The sequence below is a fragment of the Myzus persicae genome, unplaced genomic scaffold (genome assembly GCF_001856785.1).
Source record: "Myzus persicae strain clone G006 unplaced genomic scaffold, MPER_G0061.0, whole genome shotgun sequence".
NCBI lineage: Eukaryota > Metazoa > Arthropoda > Insecta > Hemiptera > Aphididae > Myzus > Myzus persicae.
In genome coordinates this window covers 347578-366821 of record NW_019104466.1, presented here as the reverse complement: position 1 = coordinate 366821, position 19244 = coordinate 347578, and the positions used below count along the sequence as shown (strand labels likewise).

General features: G+C 28.5%; 2 protein-coding genes across 7 annotated transcripts in view; both read right to left on the bottom strand.

Annotated features, from left to right (window-relative positions):
* Positions 1–13346, bottom strand: part of LOC111042355 — a 32428-nt gene extending 19082 nt beyond the window's left edge. The window contains exons 1-3 of one of the 3 annotated variants that reach the window (XM_022326936.1): positions 13106–13346; positions 12907–13032; positions 4301–4399 (exon numbers count right to left, since the gene is read on the bottom strand). Coding sequence is in view for 1 of the 3 variants with exons in the window: in XM_022326935.1 (XP_022182627.1) it covers positions 633–712 (80 nt within the window). In the remaining 2 variants the exon portion in view is untranslated. Of the gene's footprint in view, positions 1–632; positions 1057–4300; positions 4400–12906; positions 13033–13105 lie in introns of those variants that run through there. The other 2 variants (XM_022326935.1, XM_022326937.1) reach the window with 2 other exon arrangements.
* LOC111042357 lies at positions 5668–11853 on the bottom strand. 4 transcript variants are annotated; one of them, XM_022326944.1, is made up of 3 exons: positions 11702–11853; positions 7939–8304; positions 5668–6654 (listed from the first exon to the last, which is right to left on the bottom strand). In XM_022326944.1, exon 2 carries the CDS (start codon positions 8280–8282, stop codon positions 7956–7958), a length of 327 nt encoding a protein of 108 aa, XP_022182636.1. In that variant the 5' UTR covers positions 8283–8304; positions 11702–11853; the 3' UTR covers positions 5668–6654; positions 7939–7955. The 4 variants fall into 4 exon arrangements, with proteins under 4 accessions (XP_022182636.1, XP_022182634.1, XP_022182633.1 ...); XM_022326942.1 differs by lacking the exon at positions 11702–11853 and adding an exon at positions 8804–8922; XM_022326941.1 differs by lacking the exon at positions 11702–11853 and adding an exon at positions 8447–8739 and having other exon boundaries at positions 7939–8339.
* Positions 13347–19244: the final 5898 nt, after the last annotated feature.

Below are 19244 nucleotides of genomic sequence, written 5' to 3'. Positions count from 1 at the left end.
TGACTATAATTTATGTTACCTTGTCTAGCTCAAATATCATTTTAAAAATATTTCAGCACTTTTTAAACGATTAATAGCATTGTGAATTTATTTTTTGTTTTCTATGGTGATAACTGATAACATTTTAGTTTCTAATTCAGGTTGAAAAAAAGCTTGAATATTTCATAGTCATGGACTTTCATAAGTTGTTCTTACAGCAGTTAAAATAAGTATTGAAAGTATAGCCACATTTTTCGTTTATTTTTTTATCGTTTGAAATTAAAATTTTGAAAAATAGTTTATTCAATATCTAACGAACTTATTCTTCCCATATTTCGTCAAAAAATAGTTGAAGGTATCGTATCAGTGTTTTACTATGATATTATAATAAACGACTTGAGACTAATAGAAGCAATGTAGAGCAATAATTAACTAATTTTTTTAACTCGTTATTTGTTAGGAAAAGTTAAAAGTTAAAAGTAATTTTTTATATAAGTTTTAAAATTTAAAAAAAGTTTAAAAGTATATTACAATTAGTTGTCGCAGGTAATTTCATACTTTAAACACTCTAATCGATGATAAAATAAATCAAAATAATTAAATTATATCAAAAGTCATATAATATTATCATTAACATATAATAGGTTATATACCTTGAACGTACAAGTTTGACGTCCAAACCACCGCGACCGTGTCCAAATAGCATCGCCTTCAAACAGCTACCTACTACCATTTATGTCTTTTTGAAATACAATAATCCGCACAGGTTTAGTTAACTTTGCCGATTAAAGAGGAAACGAGTAAAATTGTGACATCATGCATCAATAATTAATTTCAGTGGTGTTCAAGCTTGTGCAATTTAAATACAATATTTGAGTGCATCTATTCCTACGTATATACTCGTAGATAGGTAATTATTGAGTGTTATAATGAGTGCCTTGGGTTAAACTGTTACTTCAACAGTCGAAATATCATATATCTGGTGATTGATTATTCCGTGCACACATCGACCGTGTACACATTACACACAGACCTTATACTATAGTACCTTTAAACATTAACAGTAGTGATCGTGGAAATAAACAATGTAAAAACCTATCAGGCAATGTTTATGATGATGTCCAAATGTGGATTTTTATATTTCAACGGTACAAAACCTATCATCTGACCAGTGTTGTGAGAAAAACACTATGACTGTTCCGTGAATAATGTTTATAATCATTATAATATTTATACATATTTATTTGGTATTAACCACTTCTCTCAATAGTTACATGAAGTCAACAATAAATACAAATATTTAAGAATCTAGCAATATCATCGACAATAGGTAACGAAAAAAGATGTATCATTAACTTAAATAGGATTATAATATAAATATTTTAACATAAATATAATGTGAAGACCGTTTATAATGAACTGGTACGGCACGTGTGCGAAGTTAAGCAATATTACCGAAAACGTTAAAGAATAGCATCAGTCAAGAATATTGGTGGGAATGAGTGTTATTAGCTATATATGGACTAAAAACCTAGTTGATATTTTTTTCGGAGGTGGATCTAATATCGGACACGGGATAATTAAACGTTATGATTTGTAGGGGGGTACTATATTAGGTTTAAGATTAAAAGTGATGGAGGCGAAGGAGAAGGCATAGCCTGAAGAGGTATATTGCAGGGGTAGGCCTCGGAAGATTTTTATTTGGGATAGAATGTTTTTTCGGTGAAAAGATTGTTATCCCCGGACTTGAGAATTGACTCGAGCATCCCTTGAATTCGGCTGCGTGGTCAGGGATCACATTTGACCGGACTGTCACAATATTTTTTATAATCTTTATTAGAATGATGATCTTAAGCATTTTTGACGCATTGAGATATGTGCAGCGTGGCATTGGTTTAGGGTGTGACGCCTGACAATTATGGCATTTCGGTGGGTTTTTGTGAGGTTTCTCAACATTATTATTATGATATTGGTGTTCTGTAGCATAGTGGGTAAAATAAAATGGGCCATAAAAAAATCAGGTGGTTTATTATGAAAAGATTTCTATTGATGGAATGTAAATATAACCAGCTGTGTCTTATCACGGTGTATTGGTGTTAATACTATTCTTATTTCCTTTTTTTTCCACTATACTCTTTGTCATTTTATTTACTGTAAGTACTTGGTGTGTAGATTAATATTACAAGTGTATTGAAAGTATGTATGATAATTTGTTTTGTGTCTGCGTTTTAGTGGAATATATTATAAATACTTATTTAAAGCTATATGAGTGAATTTGATTAACAATAATACTACTTCGTTACTATTAAACCTTTCTATACTTTGTTATTTAAAAATTATATTGCATTGAACGATGACGCCATTGTACAGCCAATGTATGTAAATGTAACAGTTATTTAATATCAAAAATAATTAATAAGTGTGTCTTATGTAATTTTTGAGCTGTATCAGTCTAGTACCGGAAGCTATATAAATAAATAGTAAGAAAGTGTATGTTAGGTATATTTTATTATTATCATACTATGACGTTCAATATTAAATTTAAAATTTGGAAATACTTTTAAACTGGGTGACCAATTAACTCATCTAGTGTTTATTATGTGTATTATTTTATGTAAAAAATTATATTTACTATACCTAATTATTTTTAAGAGAAACATATATACATTACAATTTACAATACAATATGTTTAACTGTGCTGTTTTAAAATATTTAGAGGTATTTTAATCTAGAATAGCGGGATAAAATAGTTTAAAAGCTACACAGTATTAATGTTTAATGGTAATTTGTGATCAACATGCTATTAATTACATACGTAGATTGTTTTTTACATACCTACATAAACTAATAAATTGTGATAAGCATGCAAACAATCTTACAAATAGTGGTACCTGGTCGTAGTATGTCGTGGTGGTATATTGTATAAGCACAAGCATAGTTAAGCAAGTTTCGTAAAATAATACGTACCTACATACTTAGATAAGAAAAAAAAATTATTTATTTAATAATGAAATAAGTATTGGTCTACAATTTAAATTGGGCCAAGTAATATCACTTAAGTATTGAAACTATGTGTTTTGTGTCAGGGACTTGATATCACTAAAAAAAAAATACTATAATATTATGAAGTAATAAATCTTAAAATATGTATAGTATATATAATATAATAATATTAATAATATGCTCTAAATGTCAACTTATATAAGTACAAACAAAAAATTAATTCAGTTATCAACTGAACTGATAACAACGTTCTGGTCCCTAGGTTATGTGTCGGACTGTTTAAAAATAATCTATACACAAATAGGTAGGAATTATTATTAAAACAATCTGAGTATGAATTATTGTACAATCTGTTTTTTTTTTTTTACCGAACTTCGCTGAATAATCTAAGACTCATGAAAACCATTCAATATGTTTGATTTTGAATGCACATTATCGAAAATAGCACAAATCTCAAAAGTTTTAAATATGCAACTTAAATTGTTATATTTTGAATCATTGATGTAAAAACAAAATTATAACTATTTGGGCTATTATTATTATTATTTTTCTGTTATTCTTATCTGTATTTAATATTCGAGGTTTCTAAATTTCAAATGCTATACAATTGGAGCCCAATATCGGATAACTATAAATTAGTTATCGATTCTAATGGCTAATATTGTACCTAAATTAATGATCAATAATCAATTTTAATTCATTTTCAACTTTATTTAATTTTGAACATTTATATTTTCTGTAATTATCTTAATAATAGTATACTTTTATGGGTGTTATGCTATGCTACAATTTAGTTATTTTATAAATAATTAACTAGACTATTGTATGCTATGAATATTACTTATTACTATTTCTTATCGAGATTTAAGACTGTACTAATAGAACAGAGGATAAAATTTAAATTTTAAAAATAAACTATCTTATAATTTTATTTTATTTTTACAATGGCGGGAGTAATTAGTACTAATTCTTTTTTTTTGGATAAGTTATTTTTTTTTATCTTATAATTTTTATTAAAAACAATTTTAATTAATTTTCATACAAATAAAACTAATCAAGTAAAATAAAAATATATAAAATAATATTTAGGAGACATTTACTATGGTGATGGTGTCGACCTGAGCTCTGTACCAAAGTTCCATAATAAATGTTTTCCACTATAAATGGTTACATTTTTCACAATTTTGAGTTTCTCTAATACCTAGTCCAATGATGTGTGTATTTTACTTAAATTAGATTCGGCCATCAATGTGTTTAGAAAATATTGATGACCTAATACATTTTATATCTAGGTATACCTATTTAAATATCTCATACCTGTATTAATTTATGAAGTTATAAAAGTCTGCTACTATGTGAGTGAAGTTGATAAAGTAAAAATGTCGAACACTTTATGAACAAGTTGGTATCTTCACTCTAAAAAATATTTGATTGAAAATTAAGTAAAATATGTGAAAACTAACTATCAGGTAATAATTTATATGTGTACAGTATACAACCGTCAACTATCGTGATCGATCTTAGAAAGTTCGAAATGTTGATAATCACAGACTCATGAGATAGTTACTAGTAAATTTAAATGTCTGTATCTATCGTTTAACGACAAATTTACTAAATTTACTTATTTTATACGTGCAAAATAGGAAAATTACGCAGGCATAAAATAGAGCAATATAGAGCAAAGTACGTAACTATTCAGCATTGAAGTAATAATTTAAATGCGACTACATATTTTTTTTATATTACTGATTCTACAATCTACATTGCAGTAGACGGTGAACACAATAAACTAAGTAAAAATAACTGATTTTCTGTAAACATTGCTACTGATTCACTATTATAGTCGACAATGACTCGTGCACACACCTGAACAATGCAATTGCAGCTTATAAATAACAAACATTTATGAAATAATTTGTTTTTTTCCAGCCCGTGTTTAACTAATATTATACTTATTTTATGTACCTACCTAAATAGGTATGTATAAAGTGACTCTTTATTTACAGTATCAATGAACGCTGAGTAGGTATAATAAAAAATGTAATTTTGCAATAAAACAAATATTATTCGTAGTATTGTTCAATGTACATAATGCACATTTGTAGGCATACCTACTGCTATTTTATTAGATTGCATTGCTTGCATGGACGACGTTATTGTACCTATATATCGTTACACGACTGTATCATTTTACATATAAAAGAAGGTAAAACATTTCAAAAGAGCTACATAAATACAGTTTATTTTTTTCACACAACGCTCTGCGGTACTTAAGTGCATCATCTATAATCACTAATCGGCCCTGGATAAAAAAAATATATCAACAAAATGCAATAATGAAAACATAACAATTTTCAACTACAATAATTTGTTAAATTTATTCAATCCAATTGTAGTATTATGTAAGATTGAAAAAAATACAAACATTTTTTATACATTTTAACACGTATTTTGTATATAAGTATATTATATGTTATCGTTTTTATTAGATACTTATTACAATAAGATGAAACAAAACAATAAAGGTCATTATGTGTAAAAATGTTTCTTTATACTTTAAATATATTTACATCGTATTAAAAACTTTTAAATTTTTTCTTGTTCCTACTACCTTTATTATAGAACAATATATTATCATGAATAATATTTATTGTTTCGTTTTGAACCGAACATTTAATTTAACCTTTTTAGCATAATGATGTATATTTTTCATTTTTTTTTTTAAATCGGGATGTTACAATTCAAATCTATTTTAGGTGGTTTTATAGAATATAGATAATAGGTAGTAAATATAATTATACCAACATTTTATTGGGAACAAAGACAAGGGTAGTGAGAGGGAGCTAATGGAACGAATGGTCACGTAATGATAAAAGATTTTTGAGTATTGGGGTATTTGAATTCAAACACAAATTATTATACATTAAAGATTAATGATATAGTTATTTGAATACGATACAGAGAGGTCAGTTTTGGAATTTTTCTGTAGGTACCTAATTTTCCAGAAAATTGTGAATAGTTGGCGATTAACCCGGTACAAGACATAATTTTTATCGGTGATTATTCAATCATCTTTTAATTATGCTTAAAATATCACAAAAAAATAACCCGAAATTCTAACTTTGTTATATTGTATACGATAGAGTTAACCAATTTTGTGTCATTATTATCTTAAATCAATAAAAAATAAGTTCCTTTACAACTATCTATTAAATATTTTTTAGATGCATCATATATGTTTTTAATAACATTCAAAATAAATAATATGAGTAAGGTAAGAAAAGATAAGGACTCAATTCGTGATCGTTCTTAACGTTTGTTAAATATGTTAGAAATTGTTATGTGGTATGGCGGTGTAACTTGATAATATATTATACTTGAGATTTGTCCCTATACTTCCCGGAATACCTACGCAGTACATAGGTACACATTGCACAGTGAACATTGCACGTCTATAATATATCCTATGTATTCAATCGTATTTTATAATAATCATAAGTTATAGTTGATGAAAAAAAAGTATGAATACAATACAATTTTGTCAGTAATTATTACCTGATATACTATATACTGTTTAAGTGTCTAGTAAAATTAATAAAAATAAAATACAGTTATGGTTCGTGAAGTAGATAACTCCTGGGTAAGTAGGTATGAAGATACGTTGCTGGAATCTAAAAATCACATCAAATCGAACATAAATTTTTTATAATTTATAGAAAACCATTAGGTACATTATTAAATTTATAATAATAATTTTTAAAGAATCTTATTAACGATCAATATTTTTAGTTAAAAATTAAGTTAGATCTTTTTTTTTTAATTTTCACTAGCTTGCCAACTCATAAGCAGTACAATTTATCAAAACACTTAAAAAAATATCTGCCAATGATATGGAAAATGGAACAATTAATAAGTATGTCTAATTTTAAAAAGTGTATGATATTCAGTTTATTAATGGCTTTAAAGTTGAAATACTTATAAAACACTGTTGAAACATATTATTTTTAAGTAAGTTATAAACATTTTAAAATGTATACAACCTATTATATAGTTTAAAAATGATCATAACTTGATTCTTAACAAAAATATCAATAAAAGCCTCTGATATACCTTAGATAATATTCTTAACTTTACATTTTATAAGAGGTCGATAGTTCGATTTAATTTTAGAAATTACCGAATAAAATGTATTATTATGAATCATAAAATGTTCCTTGTTTCCTTGTTGTACGTTCCTAAGACGGAGAAAACACATAGGTACGGGTGTGGCAATGGCGTTACCTTAATAATTTTGATTGATTCGTAATATTGTTATTTAAATAAGAATAACAGTACCTATGTAATTTGAAATAGTACTTATAGACCTATATCTAGTTTCTATACAGTGCTAAGTTGGAAGGTACTTCAAAATTTAAATAGAACAAAAATATAATATGTATAATAATCGTGATAATTTTTAAACAAGTCACATATTTTATTTAGAAATAAAAACTATTTAAACGATTAACTATATTTTAATTTATTCTTTTTTTTAAATTCAAATTTATATACAATCAATCTTTTGTATACAAATTTGGCCTAAAAACACCTAACAATAAAAATCAAATGCGTCGTTACATTTTAATATATTATCTATCAGTTGATAAGTTATTTGAAAATATAAACAAAAACATTGTTGAATATTAATTTTTAACCTTGTAATACCCATAAAATGTATTTAAATAAAAGTAAATAAGTGTATTTAAGTATACATTTTCATTTTTCATAACAATATTTTTTTAACCATAAAAATTCAATTAATTACATTTTTTGCGTAAGAATACTTTTGAAACTACCTTTTGAAATACAAATGTCTACCTAACCTATAATCTATATACATCATACATATCTAAACATACCTAACAATATTTATTTACTATAAATATAATTTTTTATACATGATTGACCAAACTTACTTTTATGATTTAATATCTTAACGAAAGAACCGATTCATATAATTCTTGCGATCCTCTTCTGTTTCGCGGGCTCTGCGAGCTTCTTCGGTTTCGCGAATTCTTGTTCCCGCCAAGTATTCGTCTTCTTCTTCAGGAGTTGGCGCAGAAAACTCAAGAATTCGCTCTTCTACCGGCATACTTTCAAGGAAAGTCATTAATCTATACATTTCGGGATGGTGCATGACCTCCTCATTAGAGAGGTTAGATGGTTCTCTTGCCAAGGAAATCCTTACTCTGCGGAACACATGAGTGACGGCGTTTTTGTCCCCGGCCGCTCTATGGGACTTGGATACAATACCAGGCATGGCTTTCGGTCCAGCGACAGTACTATCGTATATACAATAATATAATACAATGTATCACTATTTGAAAAGTAATCATTACATTAATATAACCATAATATTTGATCAAATAATTTATTGACCAGGTGAACCTGGCGACCAAAGAAATGTGATTAATGTGATTATACCTATGGTAATTTACATTCACGTGTCTTGCATGTAGGCATATATTCACTGTGATTTTTAGGTTCTAGACATCGAAATATATACATAATGGCACCTTAAATATTTACAGACAAACTACTTAAAAATGCGCGTTTATTAATAATGTTCTGTTGTAGGTACACCAATACCTATCTATTTGATATTATTTTAACATTGATATCAAACTAATGTGATAAAATGTGATGAAAATATTAACAAGACTCAAATACTATACCTAAATTGAACTATATAGCCGTATGGATAAAAAAATAGTTTTCTATTTCCGTACATAAATCGTTTTACTTTAATATTATGTACCTATTTAATTTTTAGTAATGTACCTTATGCATAATGCTTCAATCCTACCTCAAACGTAATGCATGATAATATATTGTTCACTTCTAACAACTGTTCAATTTAAAATAAATTCAAAATTTCAAAATTGATGAATTATGTATTATATGGATTAATGTGAATGGATTGAAGTAAAAACAAAATATTTAATATTTAACCACTAGATATAAAAACAAATAAAAAATGTAATATAAAATATTTCAAAACTACACTAATAATAAACTAAAATGATTCTTTCATAAAACATTTTAAACTGGAATCCACCGCTATATAATAGATTCTTCAAAAACAAATAAATCATATATCGGATCGTTTTGATTGTAACATAGTTTAATGACTAAACATTAAACAGTCTATAGATACAATGAGTACATTTTATCATAATTTACTCATTTTAAATTTGCACACTATAGTAAAAAATCGCTAAAATATATTAGTCATACCTCTTATACCTACCCATATATTAAAAGGATATTTTTAATATTTAATTAAATAAAGAGGTAATATAAAATCCAAAGTCACTATCATTTGGGAACATATTTTACAGCACTATGTACTATTGTACATATCGTAGCATACCTATTATTGAAATAATAGCATACTTAGCAGGTAGTTAGGTCATCACCCTGTATAATTACTCTACATAATGTTGTTTTCTATCAATATAAAATTGTCCACAAAGTGACACATAGCACGTGCTTATAAGTAGTTCTACGTAGGCACTTATTAAGGTGCTTATAGGCATACAAGTGTTAAATAATTATATTTTTAATACCTTTAAAGATTATTTAAGTATAATATGAGATATCAATATTTGTATTTATAATTTAATTTTTTTAATTTAAAGTAGACATATTTGACGTCATGAAATATTACGTTAGTATTAAGTCAGTAGTCAGTACTTTTGTTTTATAGCGATATATTAATCATGACGTTAAGAAAACTTAAGTGAATATTATAAAGATACCCATTACATACAGAATTATTTCATGAAACCTCAAATCACTATATGTTTGTAATATGTGTAGGTACTTAAGTACTTATATTCTCTTTATTTCACCTCCAATGTTATGAAATTAAATGTGTTTTTAGTTATTTTCATAGATTATTCTCACATTTAGTTTGTTTAACATAGTTATATACCTAACTAGACGAGTACTAAGGTACAAACTAGGTACATACAAGACTATATTAAATATACTTTATGAACGACTTAAACCATTTCGTATCTATAATTAAATGGAATCACAGCTATTATAGCCATAGCATTTAGTCATACAGTAATGAGTTAGTCACTCGTCTATAAAGATTTCTTAATAGGTATGCTATTATTTATGCTGAACTGAATTATTTTAATAGGCAAATTAGTTTATATAATTATGTTAGAAGTACCAAAGAACTAGGTTTCAGTTTATAATGTTATAAAAAAAATTATGATTATTAAAACTATGATTTAACATTGTTTCACCTTCTTTATACTTTACTAGTATTAATTACTATTGTTAATTTGTAGTAACTTTTTTAAGTCTATTGCTTTTTTTCAAAATGTATTCACAATGTGTCTCCGTTATTATTTTTATTTAAAAAAAGTTATAATGAAATATTAAAATATATGATAGAAGAAATTTAAACGCAGGACAATCGTTGTTTCGTGTTATCAATATGGACATAATAGTTAAGATATTATCATTTCCGTTTTAATTTAATTGAACTTCTGGGACAAAATTTAAGATAGGCTCATTGACCTATACACAAATAATAGAAATTAAACTATTGAATATTATTAATTCACATAGGTATCATAGAGTATTATAAATTTATAGTGTTTAACTTCTTCCTATGAGATCCTTAAAAAATACATATAGAATATTACGTTATAACTTTAATTCAATTTTTAGTTTTTGTTTATTTTTATAACTGCGTGAAATAAAAAATAATTTTGTTCTACCAAACTACTAGGTTAAGAATAAAAATTATAGGTACGTGCTTTTATTGTACAGTATTTGAGCATTTAATATAAAACTAATTTATAACAAACTGCAAATACGGTAAGATGTCGAATTTCCATAATTATACAAACTTAGCAAAATCAAGTACATTACATTTAAGTTTATGACCACAATACGTCAATACGGTAGTGATAGTACACATATACAGTGGAACATTTGAAAAGAGTTGGCTATGGAGATGATTTCCTCGAGCAGGACTTTATGTATTGAATTTTAATAAAATGGTATCTTTATCCTCATTGATGTTTACAACTGAAAGAAAAGGAACCAAAAAGTCAGTCCATATAGTCATAAGAAGAAATTCTGTCATAATTTATTTGTGGGTTCTCGTTTTGTGCATGTGTGCGTATATATTAAAAATGCAGTCACTGAATTAAAATAGGGACCTATAATCTTGTACATAGGATGAAACGTATAGTCATACTTACTGTTTAAGAGGTTAATGGTGTACTAATTTATGTTTATACGTCAAATATCAGTTCATGATATTATTTATTTTATGTAGAAATTTAATCTGTACATTGTACACAAATTGTATAACACTAGTTATAACTAGACGAGGTAACAAAATCTTAGATACGCCACTGATCCAAAACTTTCTCCCGACGCACACACACAAATTTAAATGAATTTCGTTTAAAAAAAAAAACTCTTAAACGCTTTAAGATAATCATAACAATTACTTTGAAATAAAATTGTAGGTACCTCTGTAAATATTAAATAATGAATGAAAATATAGATTTGAATTTAATTACAAATTTAATACATTTTTATCGTGACGGGTTATCGACATCTCACCGTACGCTGCTTATTTATAAATACAAAAATATTTTACTTAATACGTAAATACTTAATAGTAGATAAGTAATATTATACCAGCTACGTCTGTAGACTGTATGGTGTATATGGACGTAAAAAATCGTGTGAAGCACACTATTTCTATGCTAATGAACCATCTATGAAATCTAATATTGTCGTAGATACTGAATGATACCAATTCAACCGAAGCAAAACATTAATAATACATATAATACTGTAGAAAAATGTATATACCATAGGCGCACACTTAAATGTAGGGCGGTGGGTGGATGGCTGAGGGTGGGAAGTACTTCTTCGATTATTTCCAATCTTTTGAACGTGGCTAAACGGGACACAGCTGCGCATTAAGGATCAGTGTGTGAACGGTAGCAAAACTATTTGCCGCCCCATAGAGTTTGAGGTCACCGTTTAAATTTCTTTAAAATAGTTTAGCACTGTTAAGACATTGTTCTCGCTATTCTAGGAATAGTATCTATTATTTTGTGAATTGTTTTTATGTGTAGTACCTATACATTTTGGATATTATAAGGAATATTTTCTGTAGTCATCATGGAAGATGGAACACTAACACATTATTCTTTATTAGTAAAGTAAAACAATCAATTTTTTACACTGAACTTTAATCAATTGAAATACACATATATTTTATTAAAAAATCTATGGTGATCGATAATTAGTAATTACTATTATAGTATTATTTATTCTCAACAATTAAACAAAATATGATAATATTAATAATTATATTTTGACTGAATAATTTTTTTTTTTTAAACTCTTAAACTTAAAAACGTTTTTATTTATTCACTACGGTCGAGGACATAATTAATTAATCAATTAAAAATTAATAATGATAAATCAGGTCAATTTATTTTAATCGTAAGATTTTTTTTTTTAAGCACGACATACCTGCCTCCTCATATTGATCGTCCAATACTGGTCGTCTCCTAAACTTTGCCACCTTCTAAAATCTTCCATAAAATACCTACTTGGATCTCCCCCTCGTCACGTGCCCCTGACGATAAACATTTTATGCAGTACCTACGTGAGGTATTTTCAGCTTCCAGCCCTTAAGCAGCTGCTGACTCCCCCCCTTTTATGTGCGCCTACGATATACAGACGCGATATACGCACCGCGGCACCCAAAATAGCGTAGGTATACCGTATTCCTACACAATATCATAATTTTACTATTCAAGTATCCAGGCATAATGATATATTAACATGTTCGACAACGGTGTATGGCGCCGTAACGACAAATTTACCTTCAACGATGGCGTGTATTTTTATTACCGTCTGCTGGTCACGCCGGTCTATGATATGGCACGTCTTGGGCGGTGGAGACGTTTTGTCGTTCGGCGGCGGCGGTGGAGAGCGGCAAGTCGACTGGCCTACAATAATAATAACAATAACCAGATAATCGTGGTGGTAAAAATAAAATTTAAAAAAATTGATAACACTCACTGCGGACAATCTGCAGCGGTCGGTGTGAAAATTCGGAATTCGCGATCGTCGAGTATAATATCGTACAAGGTATTGCCTTGCGCGTGTGTGTATCAAACCGCTGCGGGTTATCAAAGAATAATAAACGAACGATAATACTATTTCGGCCGTCCTGCGGGGGCGCAGTTTCGCATCTGCGCTATATTATACCGATAGTCACGCCTGTTTCCCGTAGCAACTGATTCATGCTGCTGCCGCCGCCGCCGCCGCCGGTTTATCATCGAGTCCTATCCTAGCGGCGGATCGATATGATATTATTGTCTGTGTGTGTGAGTGTGTGTGTGTGTGAGACGTACTTAGTATACTTTTGTAATGATATTATGTATTTCGTGTCAAACGCCGGTCATGTCCGCCGCCGCCGAGTAATACGGCAGAGGAGAACATAATAATGACAATGAGTACGACATTATTATTATCATCGAATAACCGACACTGCGGTGGTGCAGACGAACGACATAATGCAATTATGTACTTACGTATTAATGCGCGAAGCTATCGCCCACATTTTTCGTCCTTAAATAATATCGATCTGCGTTTTTGTTCTTGTATTCCTTCGTTATATTGCAGTATACCTACCCACACCTACACTTACAAACCAACCCACGATACATAATTTTTTTTTTTTTACATTTTTTGCTATAATATAATAAAATTGTCAATTTGTCATTTAGCACGTTGTGACTGTATAGTAATTAGGATTAAATATATTAATTTAATCGTTCTGTTCCTAGTGACTGGGATAGTGGGATGCTTTATTGACAACGCGTGAGCCTTCGATTAGAGTAGATAGCGCTACTTAAATGGTCGAAAATCCGAACAATAAGCAGCAAGAAAACAATATTTAAATGTCTTCAAATTATGTTTCATTGATATGGATTTCTATTTTTATCTTTTTTTAAATAAAAATATTCTGATCTTTAACGAAATGATATACCTATGTGCATTGTGATTATTTACAAATTAAAACTGGTAAATTGTCCACATTTTTCATTTGTTTAAATAATAAAAATAATTGACTGATTGAAAGTGAGTTTAAGTTTTAACAAATTTACGAATCATATGAAATCACTTACCTCAATTGACATGATGGACATTTATGAAATCGTAGGTAGACTAGACTGTTTAAGAATCAGATAGATACATGCATAATACGTACCTATATTACGTATAACATACAATTTGTTACGTTTAGTGTGATTCGTAAGAATTTATGGAATGCTTTTTGATGTGAATAACATTTATTATCAATGATTTCGGATATTTTTATTATATTTTATTAATTTACAAGTTATAATCATATAGACCTAATATTTAATATCTATTATCTATCTTATATTTGGTTGGAATTAAGGTTAAATTAATTGTTTGTTTTGTTAAATAAATGCAGTCGATGATTATTCTCAATATAATATGGGTAAAGAGAATCAATAAGGGTAAGAAATTACATCTTTATTTTTGATCTATGACCATTGATTAAATTAAAAATGTTTTGTATGAATATGATAATAATAATTTATTTGGTGATTTTAGTTGTGGGTGTATTGTATAATATGAACCAACTGTTTTTCATAAACATTTTCTTTTCATTATTTAATAATTAATTAGAAAATCTTTGAATTTCTTAATGAATTCCAACATAATTAAATGCTCAGCTAAAATTACCCAAACTAATTTTTCATCCAGTACCATTTAGGAATTAATTAAACGGTTTTTCAGTAAGTACTTATTTGAATAAGTTTTTCAATTTCAATAATACATTTTTTAATACACGGCGATATGGATAGGCAAATTAACTACAATATGTCAATTTTATATATATGTCATAATGTTTCCGTTGTACCTTGTAACGTCTCACACGAAGGCTTACCCAGATTCGGTGTGGAGCGTACGGTGACGAGAAACTTTGATATTAAGGTCGCCAACCCACAGCCGAGATTCGAAAATCGGAGCGTGTGGGATTTTTAAATAATAATATTAAGAATTGAAAAGGTGATAATGATATAGAATTGATATGACTTAAAGGTAAATTTATTTTGTTCTGGTAAAGAAAGGTAATTAATTTACTGACCAAGAAAAGCCCATACCGGCATAAAAACTTGGCCGCAACAAAAAAGGTCAGCTTAACAAAAAAATCAAACACATAGTAATAATAATAATAATATTAATAATACACTGCATATACGCAAAATACTAGCACGGTACCTGGTTGGTTACCGGCGTAAATAAATAAGCATAATAATAATATAGTAGTTCACCATATTAGGTATACTATACGCAAAATAAAAATGAATTACCGGCCAAGGTGTAGTATACATAATAATAATAATAATAAATTTGCATTACCGAATAATAATGTGTGTCCGAGCATCGCCACCAAGACGCCCTCGGTGAGACGGTGTATCTACTCACTACTCACACATGTTGTCCGGCAGAGAGGCACAATGCAAAAAAAACATAATACGAGCGTCGGACGCGTCGCACATCATTCAAAGCAAAAAAAAAAACAACGATATTATACAATAGTTGGGTAATGCATTTTAATTGGCCAGTATTCGTGTTACAAGGGATTATGTAGATAATGTCATAGTGCCGGCCGGTTAACTCGACCACGGGTACTAGGCAGCGGTGATAGTATGTGTGTGTACGTCGACTATCATAATATGCATATCGCCGTTTTGTTTTGGGTTTGGGCAGAGATGCCCGCGGGACGGAGAGCGCTATAGTATATGTGACGTGTAATGCAAATTACGTATGTCCAAATTATTTATATCAACTACCAAATTACCACTGCACGTATATCCTTGGTATAATATATATATATATATATATACACATAATGTTTGTCGAATTTGTACTATCGAACCGTCGTCGCCGCAGCCGTTATCCATAAGGAAGCCCTATGCCGTGACGATAACCGCTGCCCACCTACCATACTGCACACCCAGCATTTTTTTTTCTTCTCTTCTTGCCCTCCGACCTGGACGGACGTCTCCGGCAACCAAAAGCCAGCGTCCGAGTTCTTTTCCATATATTGTGTAAGGTTTAAAAATGGAGTGAGATTCACGAAATCGTTTCCGCGGTGGATTACCGTCGGTGGTCGGATGATGAGTGGAATGTTTTTTTTTTGTTTAACTATGTTGGTGTGTGGATTTTTGGCTGGTATGTAATTATTTTTTTTGTGTTTTTTATGTATATATAAATATAATGGTATGTATACCGAGAAAAAATATGTAATGTATACCTCGGCGTCTACGAGCGACCGAGCCCCCTCGCGAGGTTTTTGTAGTATCATTTCATAATTTATTATTATAATCGGTGGCATAGTCATATGTATGACGATTGTCAAAATATATATTATTTTTTTTCTTCGTCCGAGTTTTATGCCGTTCGGCTTTCTCGGCGTCAAATAATTTCAACACACAAAAAAAAAATCAATAAAAACAATAGATTCCTTTTTTACATTTCGTGTTAATTTATTATATATATATACAAAATCCACGCGCGATGCTCCGGTCTTTTGGGCCTCGGTTCGTGGTTGGCGACCTTGTCAAACGGGCGACCACATGATGTTCGACGAGCAATTTGTCTAGGCAAATTGTCGAACGGTCACATATTATATTATTTAATTATAATAAAAATGATTGTTATTTTTCGACCGTCACAACCTACGATAAAAAAATATGATACATGTAACAACACATATTTAAACAATTTTTCTCTTCGTGTACAGTTGATTGATCGTGATTTTTATTTCATCAACCATTAGCAATTTAGCATATAAATTTGCATGAGGATTATTTATTTTCACAATTTTCACAACATCGACGTCACTGCAATCACATATATCAACTGATATAAATAATTTAAAGCATGCATTTAGCATGAGTTTGTACGACTATAGCCGAAATTCACACGATTGTTACTATCGTTAGTCCAATGACCAATATAATGTCTAATACATTGTCTAACGCCTTTACATTTAGAGTTAAACCTAAAAAAGGCCAACTATATATTATTATTATTTTTATTATTATTTTTTTTTATTAAGCCTCGGCAACTGTGGCCACTGGCAACACAAAGGGTTTAACTCTACATTTTTTACATGATATACCTATGTTATATATTAAATATTATTGATAAGGTTGGATTTAAAAATAAAAATAAAGGTTATAATGTGTTTTATGTTGTCCGGGTGGAGGGCTTCTGACAGAATGTTTGAGACGCCTGTTTCTCGTCTATCCAATGTATTATTGTAATTATTATTATTATTATTTAACCTTAGATCTAGTTGAACTACCTTATATAATATCATTTGCACGCATTCTTTAAATTGTAAAAATAAAATTGTATCCTGTAATTGTCAATAATATACTCAAAGAGTAAATCATATTCAATATTTAGGGCGATAGTTGAAGAAAAATTAAAACGGAACTATCATACTGATAAATAAGTTAATACCATCAGGAAATTATTAAGTACATAACTTTAAAAGCTTAAAATATATTTTCGATGTTAAACAACTGAGAATCAAACAAAGGTACGTCGTAAATTTGACATATAATAATATACATTTTAATAGTTTATAATATACGCGTACATATTATACTAAGCTATACGTCATATACAATATACCACATAGTATAGTATATATAATAGTCTACTATGGATTGCCTTTTTTGGATGGTAATTACAACGATTATTTGATTAACTTATGTACAAATATAAATGGTTTAATAAAAATCATTATCTCAAAACCATTTTTACATTCAACAAAACAGTTATAAATGTACTTTGATGTCCAACGCATATCCATTTTAATATATTATAACTCTCTAGCTTTTATTTGTACATAAATACAGGCATTCTTTGAATACTATAGACCAGAATTATAATACTTCTAGAAATAAATTTCATTCTAATGTTAATTCTATTAAACTGTATAAGATTGTAACCTCTGGGAGTCTTATTTATAAATGTACATTGTTGTGTTGTAAATTAAATTATTTTTAATTTTAATAATATTATCTCTTTAAAATCATATATTAAACATACTTGGTATGGTAACGTGACACCTAGTTACGATTTTGAAATGTTTCTTTTTCTTCATTTTTGAATTCAATTAATATTTGTATGTTGGTAATGAGATTTAATACGTAGTTTATGTTTAACTTTATAATATTATAGGAAACTCTCACTTCTTAGCACAAGCTTTTAGCTTTTTAGAAGTGAGTCAATATATGAATTAATGTTAACAGTTATTATACCATACTATATAACTTTTTACAGTTTTAGATACAAAATGTTGTTACATTACTTTCTATTCTCGTTTATTTATTTTCTTCTTTGTTGAACTGTATAAAACGTTATTTTGGCAAAATAAACTTATTTATTAAACTATTATTATTATTTATATATTTTGGATTTTACATTTGTATTTTTATAATTATTTTTTTTCAATACAGACACACCAATATTATAGCACTCACTAAATTGAGGAAAATTAAGGAAAAATGGAAATTTTTACCCAAAATTGGTTTTTGGCAAAATCAATTTTTTTGTTTGGTGTAACTCTAAAACAAATTAGTAATTACTATAGATACATGAAACTTTTACTGAATATTGGAGTTTTCTACGTATACCACGACATTTTCAAAATATTTTTACTCATGTTGAACTATTTATAGGCGTGTGAGATTTTCTATTATTATTATTTTTTTTTTAAATTATTGTCGATAAGAAAATATTTGTTCTGTCAAAAAACAGAAAAATGTAATATAAGTTTTTGTTAATGAAAATCAAAATTTAAAAAAAGTTGAGCTTAAATCCACAATCTGCCTGTCAAAATACATAAAAAATCACGAAAATTTGCAATTATTGTGAGTTAGAAATTCAGTAACATTTTTCTTTTTAAATTTAAGATTTGAAAATTTAGTACAACATTCCTTATGAGTTGGCCTACCTTTATCAAAAAAAAATGTCTATCGGAAAGTCATATAACATTTTTACAAAATTAGATATTCACTCGATTTCTCCTGTAATGATTTTCTTATTTTGTTGTAATTCAAAAACGAATAACTATAGGTACTTGAATTGTACACCA